Here is a 19,708-nt window from a genome sequence, read left to right as displayed (position 1 = left end):
GTAAATCTGGGTACTGAACTGCACGCGTTGACACCCGCAGCGGGCAGGGTGCCATGATTCATCGGATGGCAGGGAGAATATCAGAGCAGCCCCTCACTTTCTCTGAGGGGAAATAACACGTTTGACCTTCGTCTGTTTTCATGAAAGCCCAGGACGCAGCAAAATGGAGACCTTTTTTTTTTTTTGTGAAAACAAAAATAGCCACTTTTTTTTTATTTTTTATTTTTCTTCAAGTCAAGAGTTGAGTCGGCAGCACAGACCCTCAGCGTCACTGGTGAACATAAGAGAGGCGTGTGTGTGTGTGTGTGTGTGTGTGTGTGTGTGTGTGTGTGTGTGTGTGTGTGTGTGTGTGTGTGTGTGTGTGTGTGTGTGTGTGTGTGTGTGTGTGCGTGCGTGCGTGCGTGCGTGCGTGCGTGCGTGTGTGTGTGTGTGTGTGAGAGAGCATGCCTGTGTGTGTATCTGTGTTTTTTGCGGGGTGGGGGTGTGTGTGTGTTTTGGGATATCGATCGATCGATCGATCGATCTATCTATCTATCTATCTATCTATCTATCTATCTATCTATCTATCTATCTATCTATCTATCTATCTATCTATCTATCTATCTATCTATCTATCTATCTATCTATCTATCTATCTATCTATCTATCTATCTATCTATCTATCTATCTATCTATCTATCTATCTATCTATCTATCTATCTATCTATCTATCTATCTATCTATCTATCTATCTATCTATCTATCTATCTATCTATCTATCTATCTATCTATCTATCTATCTATCTATCTATCTATCTATCTATCTATCTATCTATCTATCTATCTATCTATCTATCTATCTATCTATCTATCTATCTATCTATCTATCTATCTATCTATCTATCTATCTATCTATCTATCTATCTATCTATCTATCTATCTATCTATCTATCTATCTATCTATCTATCCGTCCATCCATCCATCCATCCATCCATCTACCTACCTTCATACCTATGTATCTATATAGATGTATATATCTATGTTACAGTAACCTAACCCCCTTCACATTCTATATAGATGTATATCTATGTTACAGTTTTTCTCAATTGCTTTGGTGCATTTCTCTGATCAGAATTAAAGTTCTCATAACTGTTAGTTCAACCTCCACAACATTTTGTAATTTGTGCACATCATAGTAGCAGTTTCTCATTCCTCCGAACAAATTGCAAATGCTTTTGGACATGCATCAATTGCTTTCATACAACTCTCTGCTGTTTTATAACATTATCATTTGCTTAGGTCATGTCAGTCAAAATGAACTATACTTATGACTGCTGAATAGTCATTCCATATAAAACTAATAGTCCTCATTTCATTGCTTGAGTCATTACATACAAATATGTTGAACTAGTTGTCAAAATCCTTCAAGCTAATTTTATACATTTCTTTATATTTTTTCCCCTGAATGGAGCTGGATGCCAGGGAATCGCTGCACACATTCATATATGTTGATGAGGCGGGTTTCAATCTGGCAAAAGGTAGAAGGCGTGGAAGGAATCGCATTGGACAGAGAGCAACCACTGATGTCCCAGGCCAACGAGGAGGGAATATTACAATGTGTGCAGCCATCTCAGAAAACGGCGTCCTCACCCATATGCCCCTCATTGGTCCATACAACACACAACATCTGCTGACTTTTTTAGACACTCTTTACAGGGACATAATCCCTGAGAATGAGAGGGGTCTAAATGGCGACCATCTGACCAAGTACATTGTTGTATGGGATAATGTGCGTTTTCACCACGCAATTCTGGTCACACAGTGGTTTGCAGCACATGAAAGGATGCTGGTGGAATATCTCCCTCCCTACTCCCCATTCCTGAATCCAATAGCCAGACAGACAGGAACGTCTGGATGTGAATGAATGATTTACAGTACTGTGTATGTTGTATGTTCCAATTCAGTTCCAATATGTACTGCAATATTGTTTACAGTTGTGCACAGCTCTACCCAAAGGCCAAAGGGTGTTTCTTATGTTTGTTGTACATTTTGTTTGTATTTTTCTTTTGCACAATGCTGTGAACAAATTAAAATTGCAAAGAGCATATGCAGTAAAAATGTGAAACATACGTGTCTTGTACTCATTTACCTCACTAAATACAGCAATGTGTAACTGTAGATTTCAAATGGCTGTGCAAATAGTGTATAGTGCTGTCTTGAGCATTTTCAGAAAGTGTCACCAAGATCTGACTTTTTTTGCATTGGAAAACACTTACAGAGTGAACTGTCATAACGAAAACATGGCAAAGCCATTTGACTATCTTGTTCATAAACAATGGTGTCAGGACTTTTCATTTTGATGACAGTGACACTTTCATTGACATGAATACTTGCTTTTGAGGAATGAATTATCCATTTTGAGCAAGTGACACGCTTCTGCAGGTTATCACCTAGGTTTTCCAGTTTGTACTAATTGTTTTGAGAAATGCACTAACAGTTATGAGAACTTTAATTCTGATCAGAGAAATGCACCAAAGCAATTGAGAAAAACTGTAACCCCCTTCACATTCTATATAGATATATATCTATGTTAACCCCCTTCACATTCTATGTAGCTATATACTGTATATCTATGCTCCCCCCCCCCACATTCTAGATACATATATGCTAACCACTCTCACATTCCTACAAAAAATACTATTTTTTTTACCCGTCTCTCTTCATCACAAATCAATCACTGTGACCTCATGTACAATTAAATCACTCCAAGGTCATGGTCTATTGAATATCATACATACTAATAAGCAGGTTTTTAAATCTCTTGGAGTGGATTTTCATTGGGGAAAACCATGTGTGTGTAGTGCTGTCACCACAGTTTATACCTGATAATAACAAGGCTGTATGATTCACATAACAATGGAGGCCTTGCACAGAATGTTTATGTGGTCCTCTTTCTTCCAGGATGGCTGCCTGTAACATAGCAACCATTATTTTGCACAAGAGACAACGGTTGCTATGTGCAAAACAACAGTTGCAACTGTATGTGTGTATTTATTAAAAATACATCAACAAAAACACAATAATTTGGTGTCTTATTACTGGTTCTTGTAAATAATTCACAGTAGAGAAGCAATATCATGCTTCTCCACGCGTTTTGCACGGAAATTAAGCATTTTCCTTTGAAAGTGGTTACCAATGGTAACCGGGCAGCCATGCTGGAAGAAAGAGGACTACACACAAACATTCCATGCCGCTGTGCAAGACGCCTCCTCTCCTGGAACAAGTTATCTTCATGTTGTGTGTGTGATGATGATAAGTCACGGTTAGATCCGTGTGGCACGAGCGTGGAGTGGATACCGTTGTAAAAGGCCTTTTAAACGCTCCCCCGGGCCTCCTCTCTCTCGTAACCGTGCTGCACGCGAGGAAGAACTCAGTTCACGACCCCTCGCGTGCTCCTCGTTCACAGCGAAAGGGCCTGTGCACGTCACAATTGATTCCTAAAGAGCTTAAATCTGTCGAGTAGCGCCGCCCGGGATAGAGTCCCCCGGTGCTGTTGTTTGTGCAGTCTGGTCATCGGTAGAGACGACCTCACTCCCCAAGTGTCAGCGTGACACCTGCCATTACGTTTATGTGCTTTACGGCCTTTCTTCTTCAAATAGGGACAAGCAAAGTGTTTCGAGTATAGGAGGGGCTGTAAACAGAAGATAAATTCTGAATGTCTGTGGGCGCAAACAAAACCATTGACATGGTGTATTAATTATATTCGGCAAAGTCACTGTTCTTTTTGTGTGATAGGGTTGAAACAAATCCATATCCTAGCTAGGGCTGCCGCGGTTACCGCATTATCGCGGTATCGCCACATCATGTCACGCCCACCGTAGAGTCAAGCTGATTACCGCATCACCGGCTGTTTTTTTTATTTTTCAATTTTTTTTATAATAATAATAATTATAGTTGTGTATAGCCTATTTTCTTCACGCCTTGTGTTCGAAAGTTTCCACTCGCAGTTGCGCAGTTAACATTCTGATCGAACCCCAGAACTTGTTTTGCTGCTACGGAAAAAATCTGCTAAAAACATGGATCTTGTAGCAAAACCCATTCGAAGGGCATTCAGATGCCGTAAATGCTGCCGTTTTGATCCCAAAAGAAGACGGAGTGGTCACGGTTAGCGAGGACAGGTCAGTTCTGTTTCTGTTCTGGAGCAGTAGATATGCCATATTGTGTGTGTGTGTGTGTGTGTGTGTGTGTGTGTGCTGAGCGCAGTTGCCCAAGTTAACGTTAGCACGTTAGCTCCGTTTATTTGCTGGGTATATAAACTCGGGTCTGTAACAGGTAGAAAGCGGCACCTGGTAGAATAAGTTAAAATGTACTCCTGGGCCGTGTTATGATATGTGTTGAATGATAGCCCGCTACACATAACGTTGGGGATTCAACTGTTGGCTATCTAATGTAACGATAGGGCTGAGTGAGCAGTTTAACTCTTGATTAAGCCCCATGTAATAACCGGTTCCATCACTAGCTTTAGCTGGTGTTAATTCGCTGGCCACTGGGTTGAACAAACAATTCAATGATGTTATTATCTGTTATGCAGATAGATAGGACACAGTCAATTAATTCCTAGCTGGTTATTGAACCAAGCGTTTGGTTAACGTTAGATACCGCGAGTCGCGACCAGCAGTTTCAAGAACAGGCTGAACAGCCAGCTGTTTTCAACCAATATTCCTGCTGCAAAGTCGGCCTCTTTAATGACAACACTGGAATAAAGATAGACATTTAACGTTAGACTAGAGACTATAAACAATAGACTACTACAGAAATAAATGCATTCGAAAAAGTTTATTTAGGAATCAATTATTTTAACATTACATTTAAAAAAATATTAATTATTGCGGTTACCGCAGCGGTTTGAAGGGCTTCGCTAATTTGTGCTGTAAGGAAAAAATCAATACCACGGCAGCCAGGCCCGGACTGGCCATCGGGAGCACCGGGAGTTTTCCCGGTGGCCTGGCCTGCACAGATAAAAAAAATTAAATTATAAAAAAAATAAAAAAAAAAGTATACTTTTTTTGTATTATATATATATTTTTTTGCCAGGCCATTGTTTCTAGTTGTGGCGGCGACGCAGCGCGATAGTTAGATAACCTAGGTGGGTGGGGAACAACCAGGATGTCACTGTCTGCGACAGAGTTGGAGAACTATCTCTCTGACTCTCTCTCCCTCACGCGGATCACACACACACAATGGAGCCGTGCTGCCGCTTGTGATTGGTGGAGGCGGGACCAGGCGATACAACTGATTGACAGCGGAGGCGGCGAATGGAATGGCAGATGGCACTCAGATGCAGAATAACAGCCAGGCAATGAGCCAGGTAGTGAGGGACTCGGGAGAGATACAGTAGAGCGAAAGTCAATTAACGTTGATGTCAAGATGGACAGTGGAAGAAAGAGAAAGGGTGGAGGAGAGAGGGATAAAACAAAGAAAAAGAAAGCCCCTTACAGGAGATGCTGCTAAATCCGGCAACATTTATCAAATGTTTTCTTGCACCAAGGTCAAGGAACCAGCAGGTTAGTCAGTGATAAAAATAAACATGTGGATGTTAGTGTGACGGATCATACTGGGTCTGCGTTGTGTTTGACGTTAAATGAGAATGTCCCGAGGGGGAGTCGAACAGGGGGCTCCCGCGTCCGCGGGCGACGACACAGGCCGCTGCACTAAGAAGTGAATTCACTCCTAACTACCGTCCCTATGCGTCTGTTAACCCTGTTATGAGGAAGTGAGTTTAACTTACCAGCCCGCACTGCCACAGTCACCCGTCAACACACCTGTTTCAGTGACTGTGGACATACCCACGGACTTCCCCGTTACATTAGTTAGCTAACGTTACCATGCAATGCATCATCTCCCCTGTCAAAAGCCCAATGTTAAATCTGCCAAGAAACAAATAAATAATTGAACCCTTGTGTCTGAAAACTAAAGTGTTATACTCTTACCATATTAGGGGACTAAATTGAAAAACGCCATAAAAAGATTATATGTTGAAATAATTTCCCACTTTCTTTTCCATAAATATTTTATTCAACTTCAGATTCAAAATTAAATACTCCCACTTTTCTGAAAGGAGTTGTTAAATCTGACATTACAAAAAACAATATGTGGTGGTTATGATTGGGGCTGAAGTTGAATAAACAATTTATGAAAGAGAAAGTCAAAATAATTCAAAGATAATTCAAAGATTACACACCTTTGCCACATATATTGGCTACAAACATAATCACTGCAAACTTTGCAAAGTTATCAAAAAAATAAGAATCTGATCAGACACAAGGGTTAAGTTGTTGTTCCCTTTCTAATTTCCTCAAAAACATCTAGTCTAGTTAATGTGATCAATATTATTTGACAATTGATGCTTTTTGTTGGACATTTCAGTCAGTGAGCTCATACTTTGAGCTCATTTTATAGTTAAAATAATTGAGACAACGCAATCTTCTGTCTTTGTTGTGCATGCATGCATGTGCTCACCACACACACAATACATGTGTCACTATTCTGGCAGTGGCTACTGTTATTATAGTATTGTAATGAAAGGTCTGTTATTTAATGTTTGTGTAAAGGGCTATTTTAACTGTTGATGGGTAGTGCATCAGTAAATTGAATATGGTATTGTGCTCTTGCTCTGTTTGAATAGGTGGAGAGAGTGGTTAACTGTATTATAATAGTAAATAGAAAAATATGTTGTGCTCTTGCTTTTTTCTTTTTGAAGGTGGAGAGAGTAGCATTGCTAGTGCCACAACAGTTTTATTTGAGGTTCATAACAGTACATTGTACTAAGCAATTGTTGGCTCATTAGTTTGTGATTCACATGCACTAAAATTCACCAGAATGCAGGAAATTAAGTCTTTGTAACAAAAAATTTCCTGGTGGGGGACCCCCAGACCCCCCGCTTAAAAAGTGGCCTGATTGGGGCTATATTTCGCGCTATATCTCCCGGTATGAATTATTTCCCCAGTCCGGCCCTGACGGCAGCCCTAATCCTATAGCTGCTTTGTAGTTACACGACCACCAGTGGCGTCGCGTGGGTAAAATAACAGGGGAAGCCAAACAAAATTATTAAAAAAAAATTATTAAATATTTGTATTAATATTTTTTTTTTTTTTTTTTTTTTTTTAAGTCAAGCAGTCACCATGTACACTACAGTATGGCTCGGCGGCCAGTCAAACTTTCTTAACAGATTGCAGAATGGGTACAATACAGTACGGCTCAATACACACAATTGTATAAGGGGATGCAGACCAGAGAAAGACGTTTGTCTTGTTTACATCAGGGTCCCCCATTTTCAATTCATAGTGACATTTATGACATACAAGACATCATGACATCAAATATACAGTACTGTTACCCATAGATCCTGACAGAGTATATACATATGATGGGGAGGGGACTGTACATTAGGAGGGGGTGGGTGGGTGGGAGAGAAATATACATACGGCCGGGAGAGAATATGACTGTCTATTAGACAAACGTGACAAGACAAACGTATTTCTCTGGTCTGCATCCCCTTAACAATTGTGTGTATTGAGCCGTACTGTATTGTACCCATTCTGCAATCTGTTAAATAAAGTTTTCATTCATTCATTCATTCATTCATTCACGTGTCTGTTGCGCGGCGCGCCCAGCCATCAGAGCGCTCCTACTGTAAAATGCGGAAGCAGCCATTTCAGCCTCAGTTTTACTCGTTTATAAAAATGATTTAAAATGTTTATTAGCAACGCCGAGCTTTCAAACCCCGCCGCATCTGTGTGTGAAACCCTAATGGAACGCTGGGTACCTTTGACATTTATATCCGATATATTTTGGACCCACCGCTAGCTTTTAAGCAGTGCTTGATGGTGCACATTAACCTGGCTACTACGGAGGAATAAGTGACTGCGTATTCCAGCCCCTGGCTTGCATTGCAGTCATGAAAGGGTATACAAGCTTGCCTGATAACGTTAGTTAGTCAGTCAGGCTGCTCAGTGCTTACCTGGTCAATAATGTGGTCCTCCTCTTGCCAGATAGATTTGTTAAATCATAATATCCACAGTGGTGTGCTCTGCTGGTCCTCAGTAAATGTCCCGCCGGCGAAAATAAGTTGCTATTAAAGTGCTAAATGTTAGATACACTAATAGAGGATTCGAACGTGCCCGCTCTGTTAATAACATTTTCAATCAATTCCGCGAGGGGATGATGTTCAGACATGTTTGTAGTAGACTACTAGACTGAGTGACGCCAGACAGTTTTATACTACTAATGGGATGTCACGTTAGGTAGTCAGGTGGAAACGTGAACTTCTGAGTGCCCCGCCTCCAGGGGGGAAAATATGCTGAGTGTTTTCCTCCCAGCTCCGTTTTAAACTTTTAGGGTGTGGCAGTCAGCTCGAATCTGATTGGCTAGGATCGGATTTGGACTCTATAATGCTGGAAGCCTGGAGAAAGAGACCTACCCACTGCCTCTCTCCTATACTAGCTGCAGTGAGCACAGTGAGTCTGACAGTGTGTTAGAGGGAGTGAGAAGGAGAAGAGGGAGACATTTAAAAAAAATAATAATAATAATAACACAGATGCACAGATGAAAAAGAATGTAAACTATATTAAAATAAAATTATATATATATATATTTTTTTTTCATATTTCATATTTGATATGAATTTATAGGGAGGCATGGCTTCCGTTGGCTTCCATAAGGATTCGCCACTGACGACCACATAAGCAATTTTCAGTTGCTCCAGGAAATTAAATGTTTAAGGATAAGGCTGATGTCATTTAATGTCTTTTTTTTATTGTCAACATAGCCAAGAAAAAGACCAAAACCGGCAATGTAATTCCCACTCCGAAGTACGGTCCATCTAGCCAACAGCAGCTTGTATCAAACCGCAATGGCCTCCCAGGTTGCTAGCATAACCGCTCACAAAATGTCATACATTTTCCTGTGTACATATGACTTTGCTCATATCGCTCAAACTCTCATCTCACACACTAAGCCTAATTGGTTCTTGTAAAATGATATAGTCTGGTAAGAATGACGAATAAGGGAACTCACTGCGACTTTCTAAAAACCCACTTTTATAGCTCCATCTGTAATTAAAACGCTCACTTCCGCTATCATCTTCTTCATCCAACGTGCCAGCTAATTCTCCACAGCAGCTACATCAAACAAAAGTCGAACGCGAGAAGAAGAATGCGGGAGTGAACGTGTTGACTACAGATGGAGCTATGAATGGATAACGGGCCGCAGCCGCACATTCAGACTGTGTTGTTGCAATGATTGCCGTTGCTATGGTGACAGAACATGCACTGATCGCTCTGACCGCGATCACTACGAAACAACCCGAGGTTTGCAAAGACCGTACAGACCGGGAGAGAAGTATCAAATACATTTAGAGGTTTGTTGTATATTTTGGAAGTATACTATGCAATTTCACTATCAAATTCTTGCACCTTTATAGCCTAACAATGCAATTATAGAAGTCATCACAACATTCACCGATGACAACACTTACCTGCGTCGCATAGCCATATCAAACGGCACATCTAAAATGAAATGATAACTATGGTGTTTAGCTGACAGTAGGGCTGGAAGAAGGTGTACCGAATAGGTATACCGTCATGGATCCATGCAAAGGTATGGATCTTTACAATACTATTGTCCTCAATTACATATCGTAAAAAAAATTATATATACATTACTGTATATTTTTAAGTGAATCAAAAAAGTCCTTGCAGCAGTATTAAATGTTAAAGAAAATGTTGGATTTTGACTGAAATAGCACCGTGACATGTCTGACAAGATGAACACATACAAGGATCTCATATCACATTGTAATTTGTACTTGAAAATGAAATACCGTCATGTACCGTTCTACTACCGGAAAATATTGCAATATGATATTTTGGGCATGTCGCCCGCAGGCCTGGCCGACTGTTCTCCCCACTCCCCTCATTTCACTCATAATAAAATAAAAACCTCCTGCAAAACTCCAGAAAAAGAAGAGTTTGCACACCTAAGCAGCAGCACAGGTACTGCAGTCAGTGTGTAACGTACAGCAGTGATGACTCAACACTCGTTACATTTAACGCCGTGACCTCCTCAATCTGGTGCCCAGCTCAACGCTTTGGGTCACTATCGACCACGTTTAGAAGGGAGAGAGCGTTTGAGGGGAGGGGGGGGGGGGGGGGGGATAAAATGGCTGATTCTATTCAAATAATAACACCTTACATCGCTCACACACGCACAAAATGAAACTCAATAAAGTGAGGTAAGGAAGAAAGGCTTAACGCCGTGGGGTGTAGAACATGCCGTTTCATCCGAGCCTTCTCAGCACACAGTTTGAAGCAACCAATCACACAGCGTGCGGACGTGGACAGGACACTGTGCTTCGAGGTAATTGTGACCAGTACAAGGTGTTGAAGACGTTTCATTTATTTATCTATTTATTTATTTACTTACTTAATAACTTACTACCCTCACAGTCTAAATCCCTAGTCTACCCCCCCCCCCCCCTCTCTCACACCTCACCTATTAAGATGGATCTCTTCTGTGCATGCAGCCTTTGGTATTGCGGTTTGGAGCTCAGAGAGAAATGGTTAACGATAACGCAGATCACCAGATGACATGCCTTACCGCACGCTGTTTTCAGGCCAATCATAATGAGCATACATTAAAAGTGTATCTCGCACAGCACTACAGCAGTGTATTACAAGTTGAAAAATATGTTTTCCCATCACTCGTCACTCAGGATGGGTGTCTCAAGCATGTGGATAGATAGATCCGAAGGGGGTCAACAATGTGTTGCCCTCCGTACCGTTACCGATACCGGATACCGCTATGGGATATCGTTCTGATATAGTAGACTAAAGGGCAATGGAATCTCTCCAACGCTGTACTACTCTGATACCAAGAAACATACATGCTAGAAATTAAAACAATGTGCCTTTATATTTGCTGAAATGTGAACACACAGAAGCAGGATAGATCTCTCCAATGGGGGAAACTGAAACTACTCTCAATAATCTTTTGTCCAATGACCCCAAGCTGACGGTCTAATCCTCTCCTCTTTGGTAACAGCGGTGGATCAGATCGGTACTCGTGGTATCGGCTGATACTAAAAGTTTAGTGCTTGGAATCGACAGGCAGTGATGAAGCAGGTATCGGTGCGTCCCTATTTATTTGTGCATTTTTGTACAAATACTGTCTTGTTTACCATCATCACTTAACAACAAGTCGGGATCTATGTATGTAAAGAGAGGGACCTCACTAAACATGGCACCAGACACGGACCCCCACTTAAGTGCCTTCTGGGGGGACTTGGTGCTGGACCCCATGGACCCCAAAATACGCACTCACGGTCCAGGGGTAAAAGCCACTCATTGATTGATTGATTGATTGATTGATTGATTGATTGATTGATTGATTGATTGATTGATTGATTGATTGATTGACATTTTTATTAACAGATTGCAGAATGGTTACAATACAGTACGGCTCAATATACACACAATGTTAAGGGGATGCAGACCAGAGAAAGACTTTTGTCTTGTTTACATCAGGGTCCCCCATTTTCAATTCATCATAAATCAAATTCGTCATCATGAGTCCATGACTGTTCAAAATCTCCAAAAAGGGATGCATATAGACTGCTTACAGTTCGTGGCTCCGGGAGAAATGCGTGGCATGCCTGTTGCACACAATGCACAGTCTCGCCTGTATTAGGCTTCTTCTCTTGAAGGATATACACACACATGGACAGTCAGTCATAATGGCCATTCAAGCATTGGAAGAGTACAACGAGGAGAACATTGACTAGATCAACTCAAGAGAGGGAAAATATTATGTATAATCTTGTGAGAATTCGACATGACATGATGAACATTGTTATAGCTTTACAGTAGCATGATTTAGGAAATCCAGCCGCGGCATCGCGCATTGTAATGGAGCGCAATATTGTGTAACAATCGGTAGAAGTATACAGCCTATATACGGACGAGCCCGTTATAGACCCGGGGGGCTGCTGATGTAAAAATGTCGCAATTGTAAACTCCTGTTTTTGTATGAAGATTGGTAAAGAAACACGAGAACCGTGACAACTGGCGCGTAATAACCCCAAATGTGGCACAGCCGACTAAAACAGCTGGAACCAAATGACCTGCTGACTGTTGTACACAACAAGACAGATTGTGTGTGTATATTATAGTGGTGGGTAAATCTTACCTTTAGCAGCTCTGCATGTTGTGCAATAAACAAGGAACACCAAGACAAGGGAAAGGTAACGTCCTTTGGTCAGCGCACCCATACCGCTGTTCCACACTCCAGGGATGCGCTAAAGGGAAGAATGTCCCGGGTTCAGCCTCTCCCGTCTCCCGTCTCCCGGGCCGAGCTATAGCAGGGCTAAGTTCCTCCTGTGTAATCAGGACAAGGGACAGTCTCCTGTGCTGCTGACAGAAATAAACGCCGTGCTGATGGGATGGGGGAATGCATCTTCACTTCACTTTTACTGTGCGTGTGACTGTGCTGTGAGGCTCACGGAGGAGCCGTGCGCGCTCGGAGTCTTTTCTCAAGACATGGTTGCGCAGCCTTCCCCATGTAAACCAATGGCATACTGTCTGCGAGGCAGGCGGGGAGGAGGAGACCACATGGTATAGACTGCGAGTCGGTTTGTGCAGTAGATGTGTAAGCCTAATTGACTCCCTCACACACACACACACACACACACACACACACACACACACACACACACACACACACACACACAAACACACGCGCGCACGCACAAACACACGCACGCACGCGCGCACGCACACACACACACACACACACACACACGCACACGCGCGCACAATAAAAGAGAGAGGTAGAGAGAGAATAAGAAAAGAAACACGAACATCCCTACAGCTATAGAAAGTTGAATAGTGATTGTTGTCAGGGAATTATGCCTATATAGGCTACTGGCCAATTTAAAGGACCATTTGTCAACATCGGCCACATCATTTACATAAAACTCCCCACTCGTCTGTTATTTTTTAGAAATTGTGTTTTTCAAACATATTTTTTTTTGTATAACAAACATAAAATATCATGTAACAAAAATGGCCCACGGCACATTTTTTATAACTGACTATTAAGCAATATCAGACAAGATCGGGAGTGCTGTTCTGATGATATTCAGTTTAACTCATTGGCCGCTAAACCCGGCTTTTCTCGGGTTTCGTCGCCAACCGTTGAGCGCCATACCCGAGTTTTCTCGGGTTTTTATCCTTTGATCTTTTTCCTTTGATCCCCACCAGGGCCGGACTGGGGAAATAATTCATACCGGGAGATATAGCGCGAAATATAGCCCCAGTCAGGCCACTTTTTAAGCGGGGGGTCTGGGAGTCCCCCACCAGGAAAATGTTTGTTACAAAGACTTAATTTCCTGCATTCTGGTGAATTTTAGTGCATGTGAATCACAAACTAATAAGCCAACAATTGCTTAGTACAATGTACTGTTATGAACCTCAAATAAAACTGTTGTGGCACTAGCAATGCTACTCTCTCCACCTTCAAAAAGAAAAAAGCAAGAGCACAACATATTTTTCTATTTACTATTATAATACACTTAACCACTCTCTCCACCTATTCAAACAGAGCAAGAGCACAATACACAATACTTTTGATGGGTAGTGGTGCATCAGTAAACTGAATAGGGATTCAGTTTACTGATGCACCACTATACCCATCAAAAGTTAAAATAGCCCTTTACACAAACATTAAATAACAGACCTTTCATTAACAATACTATAATAACAATAGCCACTGCCAGAATAGTGTGACACATGTATCGCGTGTGGTGAGCACACGCATGCATGCACAACGAAGACAGAAGATTGCGTTGTCTCAATCATTTTAACTAGAAAATTATGAGCTCAAAGTATGAGCTCACTGACTGAAATTTTCAACAAAAAGCATCAATTGTCAAATAATATTGATCGCATTAACTAGACTAGATTTTTTTGAGGAAATTAGAAAGGGAACAACAACTTAACCCTTGTGTCTGATCAGATTCTTATTTTTTTTGATAACTTTGCAGTGATTATGTTTGTAGCCAATATGTGGCAAAGGTGTGTAATCTTTTAATTATCTTGGAGTTTTTTTTGACTTTCTCTTTCATAAATTGTTTATTCAACTTCAGCCCGATCATACCACCACATATTGTTTTTTGTAATGTCAGATTTAACAACTCCTTTCAGAAAAGTGGGAGTATTTCATTTTAATCTGACAGTACAAAAAAAAAGAAAAATGGTTATGATCAGGGCTGAAGTTGAATAAAATATTTATGGAAAAGAAAGTGGGAAATTATTTCAACATATAATCTTTTTATGGCGTTTTTCAATTTAGTCCCCTAATATGGTAAGAGTATACTTTAGTTTTCAGACACAAGGGTTAAATTATTTATTTGTTTCTTGGCAGATTTAACATTGGGCTTTTGACAGGGGAGATGATGCATTGCATGGTAACGTTAGCTAACATCCACATGTTTATTTTTATCACTGACTAACCTGCTGGTCTCTTGACCTTGGTGCAAGAAAACATTTGATAAATGTTGCCAGATTTAGCAGCATCTCCTGTAAGGGCCTTTCTTTTTCTTTGTTTTATCCCTCTCTCCTCCACCCTTTCTCTTTCTTCCACTGTCCATCTTGACATCAATGTTAATTGACTTTCGCTCTATCTCTCCCGAGTCCCACTGGCTGTTATTCTGCACAGTGCCATCTGCCATTCCATTTGCCGCCTCCGCTGTCAATCAGTTGTATCGCCTGGTCCCGCCTCCACCAATCACAAGCGGCAGCACGGCTCCATTTGTGTGTGTGTGATCCGTGAGAGGGAGAGAGTCAGAGAGATAGTTCTCCAACTCTGTCGCAGACAGTGAAATCCACCCACCCACCTACTAACTATCGCGCCACCACAACTAGAAACAATGGCCTGACAAAAAAAGTATTATAATAATAATAAAAAAGAAATTTATACTTTTTTTTTTATATAATATATATTTTTTTAATCTGTGCAGGCCAGGCCATTCTAAACACTCGCACAGACCTCCCTGTGTCTCCCTGGCACCGCTGCCTATACGTTAAAATTGCAATGATGATCGAATCCCGCCAGGTGGCAGTATCGCCTACCTTTTGAACTGGGTTTGGTCTCTGGGTCTTTCTCTCTGCTTTTTTTTTTGCTGCAGGAACTCCTCCCCCTCAGAGGGAATCAGGACATAGCAATCGGTCTGAGATTTGATCGCCTCAAACCTATTGTTTCCCGTATGATAGCCATGCCCAATATCCACGAGTAATTGCGATCACGATGGGACGACTGGGATTATTCATTTTGGAGTACCTTCTGACTAAGGTAAGGTATATTTGATCGAACCTAAAACATGCTTTTGTATCGATCACAGTGTTGTGTTTTACCGAGACTAAAACATGCTTTTGGTAATGATCACAGAGTTAAAACGACCCCCCTCCCCCTTGATGCTTTTGTGAAGAAACATATATGGTTTGATTTGGAAATATTTAGAGTTTCAGGCGAGGAAACCGAACTATTTGGGCATATGCATATAACACGCCATATCTTGTGATCTAGAAAAAAATACTTATTTTGGAAAGGGGCAATGTTTAGCGTGGAATAGAGCACAAACTGTAGTATGTAGAAATGAACTAGTTTGTCAGTGTTGGACTATAAACAATGCCTGTCAAATGAGCCATACTATTGTCTCCATAGCTATAATACAGAACACACGATGGGTCCGCAAACATCGCGAAAATGGTCAATAACGCTGGCGCCATTGAGTAGAGATGGGAAAACAGCGTGGCGGTCAATGAGTTAACAACATGACCTTAAGTGTGATATTGCTTTTATACAACAGTTCTACAATCGTAATGTATTAGTTAACAGTAATATAACAACATTTTATTATTTATTTGTTTATTTAATGATTTATTTAGCTCCGCCAACAAATACGATTGATGACCTGATTAGATGTTATTAGTAGAACCTGTTTGGCAGTGATAGTATAGTTAAAAGTCCCAGAGCTGTTATATACAGAATATCAGCACTCATGGAATGCCTCTTGTCTAATCAAATTAACTAACTGTTGTATAATAAAGCATATACCAACATAATATATTAAATAAAATAACCCTGACTTATCTCTTCAAGGAAGGTGGGGGGCCGAGTTCGGCTTTAATGTCATCTCTAAATGGAGTTTGAGATGTTACATCACATCTCTCAGCCACAGCCACTGAGTCCAACTCGGTGGGTGCGGTGTTTGTTTATGTCCATATTCAATAAACGTTACAGAATGTAGGCCTACCTGAAAATGTGCATCAAGGTTAGCTAAAGCTCACTGTATCGTTAAAAGTACCATCTTCAAGCTAAAATTCAAGTTTGAAATGCATCACTTGTAAGAATCACTTTCAGCGACTTCGGCTCCTTGAGAAGGGCTATATGAATAAAATTAATTATTATTATTATTATTATTATTAAGAAACTATTTTTCCAAAATGTATAATTTGGCTCAAAGGCTCCCTTGGCTCTGTTGTGATTGACAGCTCGGAGGGAAAAACCAAAGTATAAGGAAGATCAATGATTGGCTGAAAGTTACACCTCAGATGTGTATGAACTTGTAAACAGGGAGTGAAAGTTAGTGCTAGCAATCTTGTAAGAAGAAATAAGCAGAATAAGCAGAATGAAGGAAAATATTACGAATCATGCAATGTGTGGTTCAAGGCTGCGGTTGATATACACAAATAGGAAAAAGGGAGAACATTTTATTTCCCAAGTTTCCCAGTTTACTATGACCCACAGAACTCAGACTATGGAGGTGATTTGAATTTGAATGGCTTGTATTAGAGTAATTAGAGGCGTTACAGCAGCCAAAAAGCTGATTGCAATGAGATGGAAAGAACCAGAGAGACTCACAGTAATTAACTGGTCCCCGACATTGCTGGCTGTTATTTATTTGCAGATCTCGACTGCTCGTGTGGTCGTTGGAGTGGGACAGGCAGCATTGAGCTGTGGGTCGCGGCAGCCGAGAAGGTTAAGACCACCATATATATAGCAGCTGAGCGGGATCGGGGTGTTGGTCCACTCCTGGGGGCTCTGGGGGTCCTGGGGTGGGGGGCGGGAGTGGGGGAGGAAATGTCTTTTGTGGTGTCTGTGGTAATATAATTTGTTTTTATTTTTAGGTTCTGTATTTATTATTTTTGTGATTCTACTGTCATTATTGTTATTGTTAGTGTTATTATTGTCCTGTGAAGTCATGTCTATTATTATGAATGTATTGTGTGGTGTCTTGTCTTGTTGTTTTATATTTCATGTTAAAAAAAAAATATATATATATATTTGATAAAAAAATTAGTAATGCAGTAATTTTAGATAAAAAAAAATAAAGGGTGAATTACCTATACTGCATCTTTTGAGTGTGTAAAATGGTGTGTTCTTTACACATTGTTTCAACATGAATGGCAGTGAATGACATTTAGAAGTGTAGGCTTAGATCTAATTATACTGTACTGTATAGACAGGTTTCTCGTCCACGTCAGACTCATTGTGCGCAAACACATCAAGGAGGCAAAAAGGAATGTAATACTGGTCAAAACAGCGTAGCAATATATTTGCATTTGTTAGCCAGGCTATCTAAACAATCACTCTATGCCAAAGCTAGATATGTAAAAGGTGAAAGACTCACACTCAAAGCCATGCTGATTTTACAAAATGACATCCAGCCGTTTTAACCCTTTCACTACCACACTACCAAGGGGTTAACCCTTTCACTGCCACACTACAGACGGTTAACCCTTTCACTACCACACTACAGACGGTTAACCCTTTCACCACCACACTACAGACAGTTAACCGTCTGTAGTGTGGTAGTGAAAGGGTTAACCTTATGTAGTGTGGTAGTGAAAGGTTAACCTTCTGTAGTGTGGTAGTGAAAGGTTAACCTTATGTAGTGTGGCAGTGAAAGGGTTAACCTTATTTAGTGTAGTAGTGAAAGGGTTAACCTTCTGTAGTGTGGTAGTGAAAGGTTAACCTTCTGTAGTGTGGTAGTGAAAGGGTTAAACTTATGTAGTGTAGTAGTGAAAGGTTAACCTTCTGTAGTGTGGTAGTGAAAGGGTTAACCTTCTGTAGTGTGGTAGTGAAAGGGTTAACCTTCTGTAGTGTGGCAGTGAACGGGTTAACCTTCTGTAGTGTGGTAGTGAAAGGGTTAACCTTCTGTAGTGTGGTAGTGAAAGGTTAACCTTCTGTAGTGTGGTAGTGAAAGGTTAACCTTATGTAGTGTGGCAGTGAAAGGGTTAACCTTATTTAGTGTAGTAGTGAACGGGTTAACCTTCTGTAGTGTGGTAGTGAAAGGTTAACCTTCTGTAGTGTGGTAGTGAAAGGGTTAAACTTCTGTAGTGTAGTAGTGAAAGGTTAACCTTCTGTAGTGTGGTAGTGAAAGGGTTAACCTTCTGTAGTGTGGTAGTGAAAGGGTTAACCTTCTGTAGTGTGGCAGTGAAAGGGTTAACCTTCTGTAGTGTGGTAGTGAAAGGGTTAACCTTCTGTAGTGTGGCAGTGAAAAAGTCACCCTTCTGTAGTGTGGTAGTGAAAGGGTTCATTTGAAACAACCTTTAGTCAGGGGAGTGCCCTGTTGTACCACAGCTCACTCAGGTAGGGGTGATTTAGTGGGTATTGCTAATTGGCTTGAACATGGTATGTTTATAAACAAGAAACCTGTCTATACATTTATGTACAACATCTGTTGCAGATAATATGGGCAATCTCTGCTAATTAGTCTGGTACTGTATGGTCATTTAAGAATTCATTGGATACATTTCAAACACAGGTTTGTTTTTATATTTGATTTACTCTGAGACTGGTTGACCTTGGTACAGTAGATCATATTTTTCTGTAAACAGCATTCACACATATATCCCCTTTAGTGGAATCATGCAGTTTTTAATCAGTGGGTTTTATCATTAATCCAACAATATAGAATGTTCAATGATGATTGGCACCTTACACCCATCACTCATGGTTGAGGCATCATAATTGTTTACAATAAAATGTACTCGTTGTTTTTATTATTGAAATTATTTTAAATTAGTCGCTTTTGACATAGTTAACTCAACCAATGAGGTTATGTTTTTGCCTGTCTATCTGTGTGTGTGCATGCATGTGTGCATGCGTGTGTGTGTGTATGTGTGTGCATGCGTGTGTGTGTGTGTGTGCATGCGTGTGCATGCATGCGTGCGTGTGTGTCCACAACATATCTCGACAAGTAATGGTCAGATTGCCATGAAATTCGCTGTGCACATTCAAGAAAGAAAGTTAGTTGTGACCCCTTGACCTTTCCTCTAACACCACCATCAGGCCAAACTGAGAACAAGATATCTCAAAAGGTTATGTCCAGATTGCCAATTGCTTTCCTGTAGTGCCCCCATCAGGCCAAACCTTACATTTTCAAATGTGCGCAACTCCTGATCCGTTAGTTGTACAATCACACAATTAGCTGTGAATAATATGCATGAGCCCTAGAGGGAGACACCTGTTGATCTTGGTGACCCCTTGACCTTTCCTCTAGCACCACCATGTAGATGTATAGCCCGGGTCTATTGAGACTGGAAATATTAGCAAGTCTTGTTTCTGTCATCTACCCACTATAATATAGCATGTAAAAGTAACAGCAAG

At 40.8% G+C, this 19,708-nt stretch overlaps 1 protein-coding gene across 1 annotated transcript in view; it reads right to left on the bottom strand.

Annotated features, from left to right (window-relative positions):
• Positions 1-12,305, bottom strand: part of unc5db (unc-5 netrin receptor Db) — a gene marked incomplete at both ends in the record, with an annotated part of 422,972 nt that extends 410,667 nt beyond the window's left edge. Inside the window, 1 exon segment of the mRNA XM_084308131.1 lies at positions 12,224-12,305. Coding sequence (XP_084164257.1) covers positions 12,224-12,305 — 82 coding nt within the window.
• Positions 12,306-19,708: the final 7,403 nt, after the last annotated feature.

This window comes from Notolepis coatsorum (assembly GCF_963971535.1).
Source record: "Notolepis coatsorum genome assembly, chromosome: 2".
Taxonomy (NCBI): Eukaryota; Metazoa; Chordata; class Actinopteri; order Aulopiformes; family Paralepididae; genus Notolepis; species Notolepis coatsorum.
The sequence above is the reverse complement of the archived record's forward strand: the minus strand, read 5'-3'. Positions and strand labels throughout refer to the sequence as shown.